We start from the raw sequence: 17,458 nt of genomic DNA on the forward strand, positions 1-17,458 counted from the left end.
CTGTAGGCTCAGATGACTTGCTGAAGGCTTGTAATGTTGTCATAACCTTGTCCAGGATCTGAGTGCTACTTTTTGTGGGTGAAAGAGTCGTCGGTTTCTTCTGTCCAGAACCTTCCACGGAGGTATTGGTTTTTTCTGTTTGTTCTAGAGGAGGTCGGTCGGTGTTTGATCCCTCGATGGGTTTCGGCAACGGTGCCGGGGTACTAGTAGCTGCACTACCACCAGTATCTAATGTACTTAAAGATCTGAACAATCGTGAAGTAGCGCTGGGTGAGGACGGTGTGATGTCAGCCGTAGATAAAGACGACACAATGCCCAGAGATGACACTTCATCTGCGGTTGAGACTTGGACTGAGCCCTCCGTCGATAAACCATCTGAAACGTCTGCTCTTGCCGAAGATAGCAATTCAGCTGTGGATGCTTCCTTGGTGCTCACTACGTTGGTAACGATAGCGGTGATTATGGGAGTCGTCGTGTCTGATGTTGTGGCGACTTCGGTTGTCGTCTCTGCCTGTGTCGGTGCCGAATGTGTCGAGTGAAGAGTGTTGCTGGTTCTTTCTGAGGTGTCGACAGAAGTCCTCTGTAGCACATCAGTGCTAGTTGACGGTTCTGCTCCTTTGGTAGCTTGGACATCAGATGTTGTAGCATTTGCAACAATATTTTGGGTAAGAGGCACTGTTGACTCTGATGATGAGGCTTTCATTGTTGAAGTAATGTTGCGTTCTGGAGTACTGCTTACGTAAGTGTGTATTTCAGATGAGGATTCTGCACTTGTTCCAAGGGAAGTCTCTCTCGTGGTAGATGAAATTGTAAACGATTCATCTGTAAGTATCACTTCTGGCACACTTGAAATTATTTCTTCAGACACTAAAGAGGTCGTTACTTTGGGTGGGGTCTCAAATACAGTTGAAGAATAGCTTGTTTTCACAGTTGTAGGTACAATAATTGTTCTTAAAGTACTCGCAAATGTAGCTTGTGTAATATCTTCCCGAGTACTTCCTTCCTCAGTGATTGGAGCTACTGTGGATGTTGCTTCAGGCCTTTCTGGAGAACTCCTTACGGGAAATATTCTCTCTGAGGTGGTAAGCACTTGCCTTGTGGTTTCTGTTGATGAATAGGTTGTTTCTTCAGTAGTAGGTGACACTGGTGTACTAAAAGTACTCTCCAGTGTTGTTTCTTTTTCCTCTGTAGATCTCACTTCTGCTGCAGTTGAAGGTCTTTTAGTTGAAACGCCTGGAGTTTCTATCCTAGTACTTTTTTCTTCAGTAGTTGGAGCTACTGTGGATGTCGCTGCAGAGTGTTTCAAAGTACTGCTGACAGGGTTTGTTGTCTCTAATGTTGTTAGCAATTGGGTTGTGATTGCTTCTTTAGTTGATCTCAAAATTGTTTCTTCAGTAGTAGGTGACACTGATGTACTAAAAGTACTCTCCAGTGTTGTTTCTTCTTCCTCTGTAGATCTCACTTCTGCTTCAGTAGAAGGTCTTATAGTTGTAACTCCTGAGGTTTCTACTCTTGTGCTTTTTTCTTCAGTAGATGGAGCTACTGTGGATGTCACTGCAGAGCTTTTCAAAGTACTACTGACAGGGTTAATTGTCTCTAATGTGGTTAGCAATTTGGTTGTAATTGCTTCTTTAGTTGATCTCAACACTTTTTCTTCAGTAGTAGGTGACACTGATGTACTAAATGTACTCTCCAGTGTTGTTTCTTCTTCCTCTGTAGATCTCACTTCTGCTGCAGTTGAAGGTCCTTGAGTAGTAACCTCTGAAGTTTCGACCCTAGTACTTTCTTCTTCAGTAGTTGGAGCTACTGTGGATGTCGCTGCAGAGCTTTTCAAAGTACTACTGACAGGGTTTGTTGTCTCTAATGTTGTTAGAAATTTGGTTGTAATTGCTTCTTTAGTTGATCTCAAAATTGTTTCTTCAGTAGTAGGTGACACTGATGTACTAAAAGTACTCTCCAGTGTTGTTTCTTCTTCCTTTGTAGATCTCACATCTGCTTCAGTAGAAGGTTGTTTAGTTGTAACTCCTGAAGTTTCTACCCTAGTACGTTCTTCTTCAGTAGTTGGAGCTACTGTGGATGTCGCTGCAGAGCTTTTCAAAGTACTACTGACAGGGTTTGTTGTCTCTAATGTTGTTAGCAATTTGGTTGTAATTACTTCTTTAGTTGATCTCAACATTGTTTCTTCAGTAGTAGGTGACACTGATGTACTAAAAGTACTCTCCAGTGTTGTTTCTTCTTCCTCTGTAGATCCCACTTCTGCTTCAGTTGAAGGTCTTTTAGTTGTAACTCCAGAAGTTTCTACTCTTGTGCTTTCTTCTTCAGTAGTTGGAGCTACTGTGGATGTCACTGCAGAGCTTTTCAAAGTACTACGTACAGGGTTTGTTGCCTCTAATGTGGTTAGCAATTTGGTTGTAATTGCTTCTTTAGTTGATCTCAAAATTGTTTCTTCAGTAGTAGGTGACACTGATGTACTAAATGTACTCTCCAGTGTTGTTTCTTCTTCCTCTGTAGATCTCACTTCTGCTGCAGTTGAAGGTCCTTGAGTAGTAACCTCTGAAGTTTCTACCCTAGTACTTTCTTCTTCAGTAGTTGGAGCTACTGTGGATGTCGCTGCAGAGCTTTTCAAAGTACTACTGACTGGGTTTGTTGTCTCTAATGTTGTTAGCAATTTGGTTGTAATTGCTTCTTTAGTTGATCTCAACATTGTTTCTTCAGTAGTAGGTGACACTGATGTACTAAAAGTACTCTCCAGTGTTGTTTCTTCTTCCTCTGTAGATCTCACTTCTGCTGCAGTAGAAGGTCTTTTAGTTGTAACTCCTAAAGTTTCTATCCTAGTACTTTCTTCTTCAGTAGTTGGAGCTACTGTGGATGTCGCTATAGAGCTTTTCAAAGTACTACTGACAGGGTTTGTTGTCTCTGATGCTGTTAGCAATTTGGTTGTTATTGCTTCTTTAGTTGATCTCAACATTGTTTCTTCAGTAGTAGGTGACACTGATGTACTAAAAGTACTCTCCAGTGTTGTTTCTTCTTCCTCTGTAGATCTCACTTCTGCTTCAGTAGAAGGTCTTTTAGTTGTAACTCCTGAAGTTTCTACTCTTGTGCTTTCTTCTTCAGTAGTTGGAGCTACTGTGGATGTCGCTGCAGAGCTTTTCAAAGTACTACTGACAGGGTTTGTTGTCTCTAATGTTGTTAGCAATTTGGTTGTAATTGCTTCTTTAGTTGATCTCAATATTTTTTCTTCAGTAGTAGGTGACACTGATGTACTGAAAGTACTCTCCAGTGTTGTTTCTTCTTCCTCTGTAGATATCACTTCTGCTGCAGTTGAAGGTTGTTTAGTTGAAACTCCAGAAGTTTCTACTCTTGTGCTTTCTTCTTCAGTAGTTGGACCAACTGTGGATGTCGCTGCAGAGCTTTTCATAGTACTACTGACAGGGTTTGTTGTCTCTAATGTTGTTAGCAATTTGGTTGTGATTACTTCTTTAGTTGATCTCAACATTTTTTCTTCAGTAGTAGGTGACACTGATGTACTAAAAGTACTCTCCAGTGTTGTTTCTTCTTCCTCTGTAGATTTCATTTCTGCTGCAGTTGAAGGTTGTTTAGTTGAAACTCCAGAAGTTTCTATCCTAGTACTTTCTTCTTCAGTAGTTGGAGCTACTGTGGATGTCGCTGCAGAGCTTTTCAAAGTACTACTGACAGGGTTTGTTGTCTCTAATGTTGTTAGCAATTTGGGTGTAATTGCTTCTTTAGTTGATCTCAACATATTTTCTTCAGTAGTAGGTGACACTGATGTACTAAAAGTACTCTCCAGTGTTGTTTCTTCTTCCTCTGTAGATCTCACTTCTGCTGCAGTTGAAGGTCCTTGAGTAGTAACCTCTGAAGTTTCTACCCTAGTACTTTCTTCTTCAGTAGTTGGAGCTACTGTGGATGTCGCTGCAGAGCTTTTCAAAGTACTACTGACAGGGTTTGTTGTCTCTAATGTTGTTAGCAATTTGGTTGTAATTGCTTCTTTAGTTGATCTCAACATTGTTTCTTCAGTAGTAGGTGACACTGATGTACTAAAAGTACTCTCCAGTGTTGTTTCTTCTTCCTCTGTAGATCTCAGTTCTGCTTCAGTTGAAGGTCTTTTAGTTGTAACTCCTAAAGTTTCTATCCTAGTACTTTCTTCTTCAGTAGTTGGAGCTACTGTGGATGTCGCTATAGAGCTTTTCAAAGTACTACTGACAGGGTTTGTTGTCTCTGATGCTGTTAGCAATTTGGTTGTTATTGCTTCTTTAGTTGATCTCAACAATGTTTCTTCAGTAGTAGGTGACACTGATGTACTAAAAGTACTCTCCAGTGTTGTTTCTTCTTCCTCTGTAGATCTCACTTCTGCTTCAGTAGAAGGTCTTTTAGTTGTAACTCCTGAAGTTTCTACTCTTGTGCTTTCTTCTTCAGTAGTTGGAGCTACTGTGGATGTCGCTGCAGAGCTTTTCAAAGTACTACTGACAGGGTTTGTTGTCTCTAATGTTGTTAGCAATTTGGTTGTAATTGCTTCTTTAGTTGATCTCAATATTTTTTCTTCAGTAGTAGGTGACACTGATGTACTGAAAGTACTCTCCAGTGTTGTTTCTTCTTCCTCTGTAGATATCACTTCTGCTGCAGTTGAAGGTTGTTTAGTTGAAACTCCAGAAGTTTCTACTCTTGTGCTTTCTTCTTCAGTAGTTGGACCAACTGTGGATGTCGCTGCAGAGCTTTTCATAGTACTACTGACAGGGTTTGTTGTCTCTAATGTTGTTAGCAATTTGGTTGTGATTACTTCTTTAGTTGATCTCAACATTTTTTCTTCAGTAGTAGGTGACACTGATGTACTAAAAGTACTCTCCAGTGTTGTTTCTTCTTCCTCTGTAGATCTCATTTCTGCTGCAGTAGAAGGTTGTTTAGTTGAAACTCCAGAAGTTTCTATCCTAGTACTTTCTTCTTCAGTAGTTGGAGCTACTGTGGATGTCGCTGCAGAGCTTTTCAAAGTACTACTGACAGGGTTTGTTGTCTCTAATGTTGTTAGCAATTTGGGTGTAATTGCTTCTTTAGTTGATCTCAACACATTTTCTTCAGTAGTAGGTGACACTGATGTACTAAAAGTACTCTCCAGTGTTGTTTCTTCTTCCTCTGTAGATCTCACTTCTGCTGCAGTTGAAGGTTGTTTAGTTGAAACTCCAGAAGTTTCTACTCTTGTGCTTTCTTCTTCAGTAGTTGGACCAACTGTGGATGTCGCTGCAGAGCTTTTCATAGTACTGCTGACAGGGTTTGTTGTCTCTAATGTTGTTAGCAATTTGGTTGTGATTACTTCTTTAGTTGATCTCAAAATTTTTTCTTCAGTAGTAGGTGACACTGATGTACTGAAAGTACTCTCCAGTGTTGTTTCTTCTTCCTCTGTAGATCTCACTTCTGCTTCAGTAGAAGGTCTTTCAGTTGTAACTCCTAAAGTTTCTATCCTAGTACTTTCTTCTTCAGTAGTTGGAGCTACTGTGGATGTCGCTGCAGAGCTTTTCAAAGTACTACTTACAGGGTTTGTTGTCTCTAATGTTGTTAGCAATTTGGTTGTTATTGCTTCTTTAGTTGATCTCAACATTTTTTCTTCAGTAGTAGGTGACACTGATGTACTAAAGGTACTCTCCAGTGTTGTTTCTTCTTCCTCTGTAGATCTCACTTCTGCTGCAGTTGAAGGTTGTTTAGTTGAAACTCCAGAAGTTTCTACTCTTGTGCTTTCTTCTTCAGTAGTTGGACCAACTGTGGATGTCGCTGCAGAGCTTTTCATAGTACTGCTGAAAGGGTTTGTTGTCTCTAATGTTGTTAGCAATTTGGTTGTGATTACTTTAGTTGATCTCAAAATTGTTTCTTCAGTAGTAGGTGACACTGATGTACTAAAAGTACTCTCCAGTGTTGTTTCTTCTTCCTCTGTAGATCTCACTTCTGCTTCAGTAGAAGGTCTTTTAGTTGTAACTCCTAAAGTTTCTATCCTAGTACTTTCTTCTTCAGTAGTTGGAGCTACTGTGGATGTCGCTGCAGAGCTTTTCAAAGTACTACTGACAGGGTTTGTTGTCTCTAATGTTGTTAGCAATTTGGTTGTAATTGCTTCTTTAGTTGATCTCAACATTGTTTCTTCAGTAGTAGGTGACACTGATGTACTAAAAGTACTCTCCAGTGTTGTTTCTTCTTCCTCTGTAGATCTCACTTCTGCTGCAGTTGAAGGTTGTTTAGTTGAAACTCCTGAAGTTTCTACTCTTGTGCTTTCTTCTTCAGTAGTTGGACCAACTGTGGATGTCGCTGCAGAGCTTTTCATAGTACTACTGACAGGGTTTGTTGTCTCTAATGTTGTTAGCAATTTGGTTGTAATTGCTTCTTTAGTTGATCTCAAAATTGTTTCTTCAGTAGTAGGTGACACTGATGTACTAAAAGTACTCTCCAGTGTTGTTTCTTCTTCCTCTGTAGATCTCACTTCTGCTTCAGTAGAAGGTCTTTTAGTTGTAACTCCTGAAGTTTCTATCCTAGTACGTTCTTCTTCAGTACTTGGAGCTACTGTGGATGTCGCTGCAGAGCGTTTCAAAGTACTACTGACAGGGTTTGTTGTCTCTAATGTTGTTAGCATTTGGGTTGTGATGGCTTCTTTTGTTGATCTCAAAATTGATTCTTCAGTAGTAGGTGACACTGATGTACTAAAAGTACTCTCCAGTGTTGTTTCTTCTTCCTCTGTAGATCTCACTTCTGTCTCTTGTTTTGTTGATTCCAAAGTCGTTTCTTTAGTAGTGGGTAATACGGATGTATGAACAGAACTCTCCAATGTAGTCTCTTCCTTTGTTGAAACCACCATTGATGTAGTTGAAGGTCTGAGAGTTGTAATTTCTGGAGTTTCTCCCATGGTACTTTTGTCCTTGGTGGTTCGAGTAACTGAGGATATTTTTCCAGAATCGGTCCTTTCTACAGTGCTGCTTTCATACAGTGTTGTCTTTAAGGTGTTGAACACTTTGATTGTGGTCTCTTCCTCTGTTGATAACACTGGTATTTCTTCAGTGGTAGGTGATACTGTAGTATCTTTGTAACTCACAGTTTGGCTGCTACCTGTTTCTGTTGTTTCAAGCAAGAAAACTGGAAATATTTCACTTGGTGTTTGGTCAAAGACTTCCTTGATATCCTCTTTGTCGGTAACATTAACTATTTTTATATGACGAGTTGTTCCTTCACCTGTTGGAACAATACTTCTGCCTTCACCTTGAGTTGTTAATCTGATAGATGTTGCCAGCTTAGATGTTTCTCCTGTTGTCTCTTCTTCCTCAGTAGTTAAGTCTAATATGGATGTTGCCTTAGAACTTTCCAAAGTACTCCTAAAGGGAGTTGTTATACCAAAAGTTGTGACCACTTCGATTGTTGTCTCTTCTTCAGTGGGTTTCGAAGTTGAATCTTCTCTAGCAGGTAACACTACTGTACTAACAGTAATCTCTGATGTTGTTTCTTCTTTCTTTGTAGATCTCACTTCAGCTGAAAATGAAGGTCCTTGAGTGGTAACCTCTGAAGTTTCTACTCTAGTACTTTCTCTTTCAGAAGTTGGAGCTACTGTGGATGTTGCTTCATAGCTTTCAAGAGTGCTACTTAAAGGAGTTATCTTCTGTAATGTTGTCAAAACTTGGGCTGTTGTCTCTTCTGTTGTTTCCAAAGTTCTCTCTTTAGTAGTGGGAAACATTGATGTACTGACAGTACTCTTAAATGTAGTTTCTTCTTCTGTGGAACTTATTTCAGCTGTAGTTGAAGGTTCGAAAGTCGTAATCTTTGAGGTTTCTACCCTACTAATTTCTTCTTCAGTAATTGGAGCTAATGTGAAAGTTGCTGCAGAGCTTTCAAGAGTACTACTCACAAGAAGGGTTGTCTCTAATGTAATCAAAACTTGGGCTGTTGTCTCTTCTTCTGTTGATTCCAAAGTTGTTTCTTCAGTAGTGGGTAACATTGATGAACTAACAGTTTCAATCCTAGTACTTTCTTCTTCAGTAGTTGGAGCTACTGTGGATGTGCCTATAGAGCTTTCAATAGTACTACCTACAGGAGTTGTTGCACTTTCAACTGAATTAGTTGGAGATACAGTGGAAGTTGCTGCGGAGCTTTCAATAGTACTGCTTACAGGTGTTGCTGTTTCTAATGTTGTCAAGACTTTGGCTGTTGTCTCTTCTTCTGTTGATTTCAAAGTTGTTTCTTCAGTAGTGGGTAACATTGATGTACTGAAAGTACTCTCCAATGTAGCCAATTCTTCTGTAGAACTCTTCTCAGCTGTTGTTGAAGGTTGTCGAGTTGTAATGTCTGAAGTTTCTACCCTTGTACTTTCAACTGCAGTAGTTGGAGCATCAGTGGAAGTTGCTGCAGTCTTTTCAATAGTACTACTTACGGGACTTGATGTCTCCAATGTTGTCAAGACTTTGGCTGTTGTGTCTTCTTCTGTTGATTCCAATGTTGTTTCTTCAGTTGTAGGTACCAGTGATGTACTTACAGTACTCTCAAATGAAGTATCTTCCTCTGTAGTAATCACCTCCTCTGATGGTGAGGGACTGAGAGTTGTAATAACTGAAGTTTCTACCCTACTACTTTCTTCTTCAGTAGTTGGAGATACAGTGGAAGTTGCTGCAGAGCTGTCAATAGTACTAATTACAGGTGTTGTTGTTTCTAATGTTGTCAAGACTTTGGCTGTTGTCTCTTCTTCTGTTGATTTCAAAGTTGTTTCTTCAGTAGTGGGTAACATTGATGTACGGAAAGTACTCTCAAATGTAGTTTCTTCTTCTGTAGAACTCTTCTCAGCTGTAGTTGAAGGTTGTCGAGTTATAATGTCTGAAGTTTCTACCCTTGTGCTTTCAACTGTAGTAGTTGGAGATACATTGGTAGTTGCTGCGGAGCTTTCAATAGTACTAATTACAGGTGTTGTTGTTTCTAATGTTGTCAAGACTTTGGCTGTTGTCTCTTCTTCTGTTGATTTCAAAGTTGTTTCTTCAGTAGTGGGTAACATTGATGTACCGAAAGTACTCTCAAATGTAGTTTCTTCTTCTGTAGAACTCTTCTCAGCTGTAGTTGAAGGTTGTTGAGTTATAATGTCTGAAGTTTCTACCATAGTACTTTCTTCTACAGTAGTTGGAGCTACTGTGGATGTGCCTATAGAGCTTTCAATAGTATTACCTACAGGAGTTGTTGTAGTTTCAACTGCAGTAGTTGAAGATACAGTGGAAGTTGCTGTGGAGCCTTCAATAGTACTACTTACAGGTGTTGCTGTTTCTAATGTTGTCAAGACTTTGGCTGTTGTCTCCTCTTCTGCCAAAGTTGTTTCTTCAGTAGTTGGTAACATTGATGTACCAAAGGTACTCTCAAATGTAGTTTCTTCTTCTGTAGAACTCTTCTCAGCTGTAGTTGAAGGTTGTCGAGTTATAATGTCTGAAGTTTCTACCCTTGTACTTTCAACTGCAGTAGTTGGAGCTACAGTGGAAGTTGCTGCAGAGCCTTCAATAGTACTACTTACAGGTGTTGCTGTTTCTAATGTTGTCAAGACTTTGGCTGTTGTGTCTTCTGTTGATTCCAATGTTGTTTCTTCAGTTGTAGGTTCCAGTGATGTACTTACAGTGCTCTCAAATGTAGCTTCTTCTTCTGTAGAACTCTTCTCAGCTGTAGTTGAAGATTGTCGAGTTGTAATGTCTGTCATTTCTACCCTTGTACTTTCAACTGCAGTAGTTGGAGCTACAGTGGAAGTTGCTGCAGTCCTTTCAATAGTACTACTTACAGGACTTGATGTCTGTAAAGTTGTCAAGACTTTGGCTGTTGTGTCTTCTTCGGTTGATTCCAATGTTGTTTCTTCAGTTGTAGGTACCAGTGATGTACTAACAGTACTTTCAATTGTAGTTTCTTCCTCTGTAGTACTCACCTCCTCTGATGGTGAGGGACTAAGAGTTGTAATAACTGAAGTTTCTACCCTACTACTTTCTTCTTCAGTAGTTGGAGATATAGTGGTAGTTGCTGCAAAGCCTTCAATAGTACTACTTACAGGTGTTGCTGTTTCTAATGTTGTCAAGAATTTGGCTGTTGTCTCTTCTTCTGTTGATTTCAAAGTTGTTTCTTCAGTAGTGGGTAACATTGATGTACCGAAAGTACTCTCATATGTAGTTTCTTCTTCTGTAGAACTCTTCTCAGCTGTAGTTGAAGGTTGTTGAGTTATAATGTCTGAAGTTTCTACCCTTGTTCTTTCAACTGCAGTAGTTGGAGATACAGTGGAAGTTGCTGCAGAGCCTTCAATAGTACTACTTACAGGTGTTGCTGTTTCTAATGTTGTCAAGACTTTGGCTGTTGTCTCTTCTTCTGTTGATTTCAAAGTTGTTTCTTCAGTAGTGGGTAACATTGATGTACCGAAAGTACTCTCAAATGTAGGTTCTTCTTCTGTAGAACTCTTCTCAGCTGTAGTTGAAGGTTGTGGAGTTATAATGTCTGAAGTTTCTACCCTTGTGCTTTCAACTGCAGTAGTTGGAGATACAGTGGAAGTTGCTGCAGAGCCTTCAATAGTACTACTTACAGGTGTTGCTGTTTCTAATGTTGTCAAGAATTTGGCTGTTGTCTCTGCTTCTGTTGATTCCAATGCTGTTTCTTCAGTTGTAGGTACCAGTGATGTACTAACAGTACTTCCAATTGTAGATTCTTCCTCTGTAGTACTCACCTCCTTTGATGGTGAGGGACTGAGAGTTGTAATAACTGAAGTTTCTACCATAGTACTTTCTTCTACAGTAGTTGGAGCTACTGTGGATGTGCCTATAGAGCTTTCAATAGTATTACCTACAGGAGTTGTTGTAGTTTCAACTGCAGTAGTTGAAGATACAGTGGAAGTTGCTGTGGAGCCTTCAATAGTACTACTTACAGGTGTTGCTGTTTCTAATGTTGTGAAGACTTTGGCTGTTGTCTCCTCTTCTGCCAAAGTTGTTTCTTCAGTAGTTGGTAACATTGATGTACCAAAGGTACTCTCAAATGTAGTTTCTTCTTCTGTAGAACTCTTCTCAGCTGTAGTTGAAGGTTGTCGAGTTATAATGTCTGAAGTTTCTACCCTTGTACTTTCAACTGCAGTAGTTGGAGCATCAGTGGAAGTTGCTGCAGTCATTTCAATAGTACTACTTACGGGACTTGATGTCTCTAATGTTGTCAAGACTTTGGTTGTTGTGTCTTCTATTGTTGATTCCAATGTCGTTTCTTCAGTTGTAGGTTCCAGTGATGTACTTACAGTGCTCTCAAATGTAGCCAATTCTTCTGTAGAACTCTTCTCAGCTGTAGTTGAAGATTGTCGAGTTGTAATGTCTGTCGTTTCTACCCTTGTACTTTCAACTGCAGTAGTTGGAGATACAGTGGAAGTTGCTGCAGTCCTTTCAATAGTACTACTTACAGGACTTGATGTCTGTAAAGTTGTCAAGACTTTGGCTGTTGTGTCTTCTTCGGTTGATTCCAATGTTGTTTCTTCAGTTGTAGGTACCAGTGATGTACTAACAGTACTTTCAATTGTAGTTTCTTCCTCTGTAGTACTCACCTCCTCTGATGGTGAGGGACTAAGAGTTGTAATAACTGAAGTTTCTACCCTACTACTTTCTTCTTCAGTAGTTGGAGATACAGTGGAAGTTGCTGCAAAGCCTTCAATAGTACTACTTACAGGTGTTGCTGTTTCTAATGTTGTCAAGAATTTGGCTGTTGTCTCTTCTTCTGTTGATTTCAAAGTTGTTTCTTCAGTAGTGGGTAACATTGATGTACCGAAAGTACTCTCAAATGTAGTTTCTTCTTCTGTAGAACTCTTCTCAGCTGTAGTTGAAGGTTGTTGAGTTATAATGTCTGAAGTTTCTACCCTTGTTCTTTCAACTGCAGTAGTTGGAGATACAGTGGAAGTTGCTGCAGAGCCTTCAATAGTACTACTTACAGGTGTTGCTGTTTCTAATGTTGTCAAGACTTTGGCTGTTGTCTCTTCTTCTGTTGATTTCAAAGTTGTTTCTTCAGTAGTGGGTAACATTGATGTACCGAAAGTACTCTCAAATGTAGTTTCTTCTTCTGTAGAACTCTTCTCAGCTGTAGTTGAAGGTTGTGGAGTTATAATGTCTGAAGTTTCTACCCTTGTACTTTCAACTGCAGTAGTTGGAGATACAGTGGAAGTTGCTGCAGAGCTTTCAATAGTACTACTTACAGGTGTTGCTGTTTCTAATGTTGTCAAGAATTTGGCTGTTGTCTCTGCTTCTGTTGATTCCAATGTTGTTTCTTCAGTTGTAGGTACCAGTGATGTACTAACAGTACTTCCAATTGTAGATTCTTCCTCTGTAGTACTCACCTCCTTTGATGGTGAGGGACTGAGAGTTGTAATAACTGAAGTTTCTACCATAGTACTTTCTTCTACAGTAGTTGGAGCTACTGTGGATGTGCCTATAGAGCTTTCAATAGTATTACCTACAGGAGTTGTTGTAGTTTCAACTGCAGTAGTTGAAGATACAGTGGAAGTTGCTGTGGAGCCTTCAATAGTACTACTTACAGGTGTTGCTGTTTCTAATGTTGTGAAGACTTTGGCTGTTGTCTCCTCTTCTGCCAAAGTTGTTTCTTCAGTAGTTGGTAACATTGATGTACCAAAGGTACTCTCAAATGTAGTTTCTTCTTCTGTAGAACTCTTCTCAGCTGTAGTTGAAGGTTGTCGAGTTATAATGTCTGAAGTTTCTACCCTTGTACTTTCAACTGCAGTAGTTGGAGCATCAGTGGAAGTTGCTGCAGTCATTTCAATAGTACTACTTACGGGACTTGATGTCTCTAATGTTGTCAAGACTTTGGTTGTTGTGTCTTCTATTGTTGATTCCAATGTCGTTTCTTCAGTTGTAGGTTCCAGTGATGTACTTACAGTGCTCTCAAATGTAGCTTCTTCTTCTGTAGAACTCTTCTCAGCTGTAGTTGAAGATTGTCGAGTTGTAATGTCTGTCGTTTCTACCCTTGTACTTTCAACTGCAGTAGTTGGAGATACAGTGGAAGTTGCTGCAGTCCTTTCAATAGTACTACTTACGGGACTTGATGTCTCTAATGTTGTCAAGACTTTGGCTGTTGTGTCTTCTTCGGTTGATTCCAATGTTGTTTCTTCAGTTGAAGGTACCAGTGATGTACTAACAGTACTTTCAATTGTAGTTTCTTCCTCTGTAGTACTCACCTCCTCTGATGGTGAGGGACTGAGAGTTGTAATAACTGAAGTTTCTACCCTACTACTTTCTTCTTCAGTAGTTGGAGTTACAGTGGAAGTTGCTGCGGAGCTTTCAATAGTACTAATTACAGGTGTTGTTGTTTCTAATGTTGTCAAGACTTTGGCTGTTGTCTCTTCTTCTGTTGATCCCAGTGTCGTTTCTTCAGTAGTGGGTAACATTGATGTACCGAAAGTACTCTCAAATGTAGTTTCTTCTTCTGTAGAACTCTTCTCAGCTGTAGTTGAAGGTTGTGGAGTTATAATGTCTGAAGTTTCTACCCTTGTACTTTCAACTGCAGTAGTTGGAGATACAGTGGAAGTTGCTGCAGAGCCTTCAATAGTACTACTTACAGGTGTTGCTGTTTCTAATGTTGTCAAGACTTTGGCTGTTGTCTCTTCTTCTGTTGATTTCAAAGTTGTTTCTTCAGTAGTGGGTAACATTGATGTACCGAAAGTACTCTCAAATGTAGTTTCTTCTTCTGTAGAACTCTTCTCAGCTGTAGTTGAAGGTTGTTGAGTTATAATGTCTGAAGTTTCTACCCTTGTACTTTCAACTGCAGTAGTTGGAGATACAGTGGAAGTTGCTGCAGAGCCTTCAATAGTACTACTTACAGGTGTTGCTGTTTCTAATGTTGTCAAGAATTTGGCTGTTGTCTCTGCTTCTGTTGATTCCAATGTTGTTTCTTCAGTTGTAGGTACCAGTGATGTATTAACAGTACTTTCAATTGTAGTTTCTTCCTCTGTAGTACTCACCTCCTCTGAAGGTGAGGGACTGAGAGTTGTAATAACTGAAGTTTCTACCATAGTACTTTCTTCTACAGTAGTTGGAGCTACTGTGGATGTGCCTATAGAGCTTTCAATAGTATTACCTACAGGAGTTGTTATAGTTTCAACTGCAGTAGTTGAAGATACAGTGGAAGTTGCTGTGGAGCCTTCAATAGTACTACTTACAGGTGTTGCTGTTTCTAATGTTGTGAAGACTTTGGCTGTTGTCTCCTCTTCTGCCAAAGTTGTTTCTTCAGTAGTTGGTAACATTGATGTACCAAAGGTACTCTCAAATGTAGTTTCTTCTTCTGTAGAACTCTTCTCAGCTGTAGTTGAAGGTTGTCGAGTTATAATATCTGAAGTTTCTATGCTTGTACTTTCAACTGCAGTAGTTGGAGATACAGTGGAAGTTGCTGCGGAGCTTTCAATAGTACTACTTACAGGTGTTGTTGTTTCTAATGTTGTCAAGACTTTGGCTGTTGTGTCTTCTTCTGTTGCTTCCAATGTTGTTTCTTCAGTTGTAGGTACCAGTGATGTACTTAATGTGCTCTCAAATGTAGCTTCTTCTTCTGTAGAACTCTTCTCAGCTGTTGTTGAAGGTTGTCGAGTTGTAATGTCTGAAGTTTCTACCCTAGTACTTTCAACTGCAGTTGTTGGAGATACAGTGGAAGTTGTTGCGGAGCTTTCATAAGTACTACTTAGAGGTGTTGTTGTTTCTAATGTTGTCAAGACTTTGGCTGTTGTCTCTTCTTCTGTTGATTCCAAAGTTGTTTCTTCAGTTGTGGGTAACATTGATGCATGTGAAGTACTCTCAAATGTAGTATCTTCCTCAGTAGTACTCACCCCCTCTGACGGCGAGGGACTGAGAGTTGTACGCTCTGAAGTTTCTACCCTAGTACTTTCTTCTTCACTAGTTGGAGATACAGTGGAAGTTGCTGCAGAGCTTTCAATCGTACTACTAAAAGATGTTTTTGTTTCTAAGGTTGTCAAGAATTTGGCTGTTGTCTCTTCTTCTGTTGTTTCCAAAGTTGTTTCTTCAGTAGTGGGTAACATTGATGTACGAGAAGAACTCTCAAATGTAGTTTCTTCTTCCGTAGAACTCATCTCAGCTGTAGTTGAAGGTTTTCGAGTGGTAACCACTGAAGTTTCTACCCTAGTACTTTCTTCTTCAGTAGTTGGAGCTACTGTGGATGTGCCTATAGAGCTTTCAATAGTACTACCTACATGAGTTGTTGTCTCTAATGTTGTCATTACTTTAGCTGTTGTCTCTTCTTCTGTTGATTCCAAAGTTGTTTCTGCAGTTGTGGGTACCAGTGATGTACGTGAAGTACTCTCAAATGTAGTTTCTTCTTCTGTAGAACTCTTCTCAGCTGTAGTTGAAGGTTGTCGAGTTGTAATGTCTGAAGTTTCTACCCTAGTACTTTCAACTGCAGTAGTTGGAGATACAGTGGAAGTTGCTGAAGAGCTTTCAATAGTACTAATTTCAGGTGTTGTTGTCTCTAATGTTGTCAAGCCTTTGGCTGTTGTCTCTTGTTCTGTTGATTCCAATGTTGATTCTTCAGTTATAGGTACCAGTGATGTACTTACAGTACTCTCAAATGTAGTATCTTCCTCTGTAGTACTCACCTCCTCTGACGGTGAGGGACTGAGAGTTGTACGCTCTGAAGTTTCTACCCTAGTACTTTCTTCTTCACTAGTTGGAGATACAGTGGATGTTGGTGCAGAGCTTTCAATCGTACTACTAAAAGATGTTGTTGTCTCTAAGGTTGTCAAGACTTTGGCTGTTGTCTCTTCTTTTGTTGATTCCAATGTTGTGTCTTCAGTAGTGGGTAACATTGATGTACGAGAAGAACTCTCAAATGTAGTTTCTTCTTCCGTAGAACTCACCTCAGCTGTAGTTGAAGGTTGTCGAGTGGTAATCACTGAAGTTTTTACTCTAGTACTTTCTTCTTCAGTAGTTGGAGCTACTGTGGATGTGCCTATCGAGCTTTCAATAGTACTACCTACATGAGTTGTTGTCTTTAATGTTGTCAATACTTCAGCTGTTGTCTCTTCTTCTGTTGATCCCAGTGTTGTATCTTCAGTTGTGGGTAACATTGATGTACCGAAAGTACTCTCAAATGTAGTTTCTTCTTCTGTAGAACTCTTCTCAGCTGTAGTTGAAGGTTGTCGAGTGGTACGCTCTGAAGTTTCTACCCTAGTACTTTCTTCTTCAGTAGTTGGTGCTACTGTGGATGTGCCTATAGAGCTTTCAATAGTACTACTTACAGGCGTTGTTGTCTCTAATGTTGTCAATACTTTGGCTGTTGTCTCTTCTTCTGTTGATGCCAAAGTTGTTTCTGCAGTTGTGGGTATCATTGATGTACTGAAAGTACTCTTAAATGTAGTTTCTTGCTCTGTAGTACTCACCTCCTCTGAAGGTGAGGGACTGAGAGTTGTACGCTCTGAAGTTTCTACCCTAGTACTTTCTTCTTCAGTAGTTGGAGCTACTGTGGATGTGCCTATAGAGCTTTCAATAGTACTAACAACAGGAGTTGTTGTCTCTAATGTTGTCAATACTTCAGCTGTTGTCTCTTCTTCTGTTGATTCCAATGTTGCTTCTTCAGTTGTGGGTACCAGTGATGTTCTTACAGTACTCTCAAATGTAGTTTCTTCCTCTGTAGTACTCATCTCAGCTGTAGTTGAAGGTTGTCGAGTGGTACGCTCTGAAGTTTCTACACTAGTACTTTCTTCTTCAGTAGTTAGAGATACAGTGGAAGTTGCTGCGGAGCTTTCAATAGTACTACTTACAGGTGTTGTTGTTTCTAATGTTGTAAAGACTTTGGCTGTTGTGTCTTCTTCTTCTGTTGATTCCAATGTTGTGTCTTCAGTAGTGGGTAACATTGATGTATGAGAAGAACTCTCAAATGTAGTTTCTTCTTCCGTAGAACTCACCTCAGCTGTAGTTGAAGTTTGTCGAGTGGTAATCACTGAAGTTTTTACTCTAGTACTTTCTTCTTCAGTAGTTGGAGCTACTGTGGATGTGCCTATCGAGCTTTCAATAGTACTACCTACATGAGTTGTTGTCTTTAATGTTGTCAATACTTCAGCTGTTGTCTCTTCTTCTGTTGATCCCAGTGTTGTATCTTCAGTTGTGGGTAACATTGATGTTCTTACAGTACTCTCAAATGTAGTTTCTTCTTCTGTAGAACTCTTCTCAGCTGTAGTTGAAGGTTGTCGAGTGGTACGCTCTGAAGTTTCTACCCTAGTACTTTCTTCTTCAGTAGTTGGAGATACAGTGGAAGTTGCTGCGGAGCTTTCAATAGTACTACTTACAGGAGTTGTTGTCTTTAATGTTGTCAATACTTCAGCTGTTGTCTCTTCTTCTGTTGATCCCAGTGTTGTATCTTCAGTTGTGGGTAACATTGATGTTCTTACAGTACTCTCAAATGTAGTTTCTTCTTCTGTAGAACTCTTCTCAGCTGT

At 39.8% G+C, this 17,458-nt stretch overlaps 1 protein-coding gene across 2 annotated transcripts in view; it reads right to left on the bottom strand.

Moving 5' to 3' along the window:
• Positions 1-17,458, bottom strand: part of LOC139961650 (uncharacterized) — a 35,897-nt gene that overhangs the window by 3,356 nt on the left and 15,083 nt on the right. For both annotated transcript variants that reach the window (XM_071961010.1, XM_071961009.1), the window contains exon 1: positions 1-17,458. This exon is cut by the window's right edge and continues 15,083 nt beyond it. In XM_071961010.1, coding sequence (XP_071817111.1) covers positions 1-17,458 — 17,458 coding nt within the window.

Source organism: Apostichopus japonicus, chromosome 20, assembly GCF_037975245.1.
Source record: "Apostichopus japonicus isolate 1M-3 chromosome 20, ASM3797524v1, whole genome shotgun sequence".
In the NCBI taxonomy this organism is placed as follows: Eukaryota; Metazoa; Echinodermata; class Holothuroidea; order Aspidochirotida; family Stichopodidae; genus Apostichopus; species Apostichopus japonicus.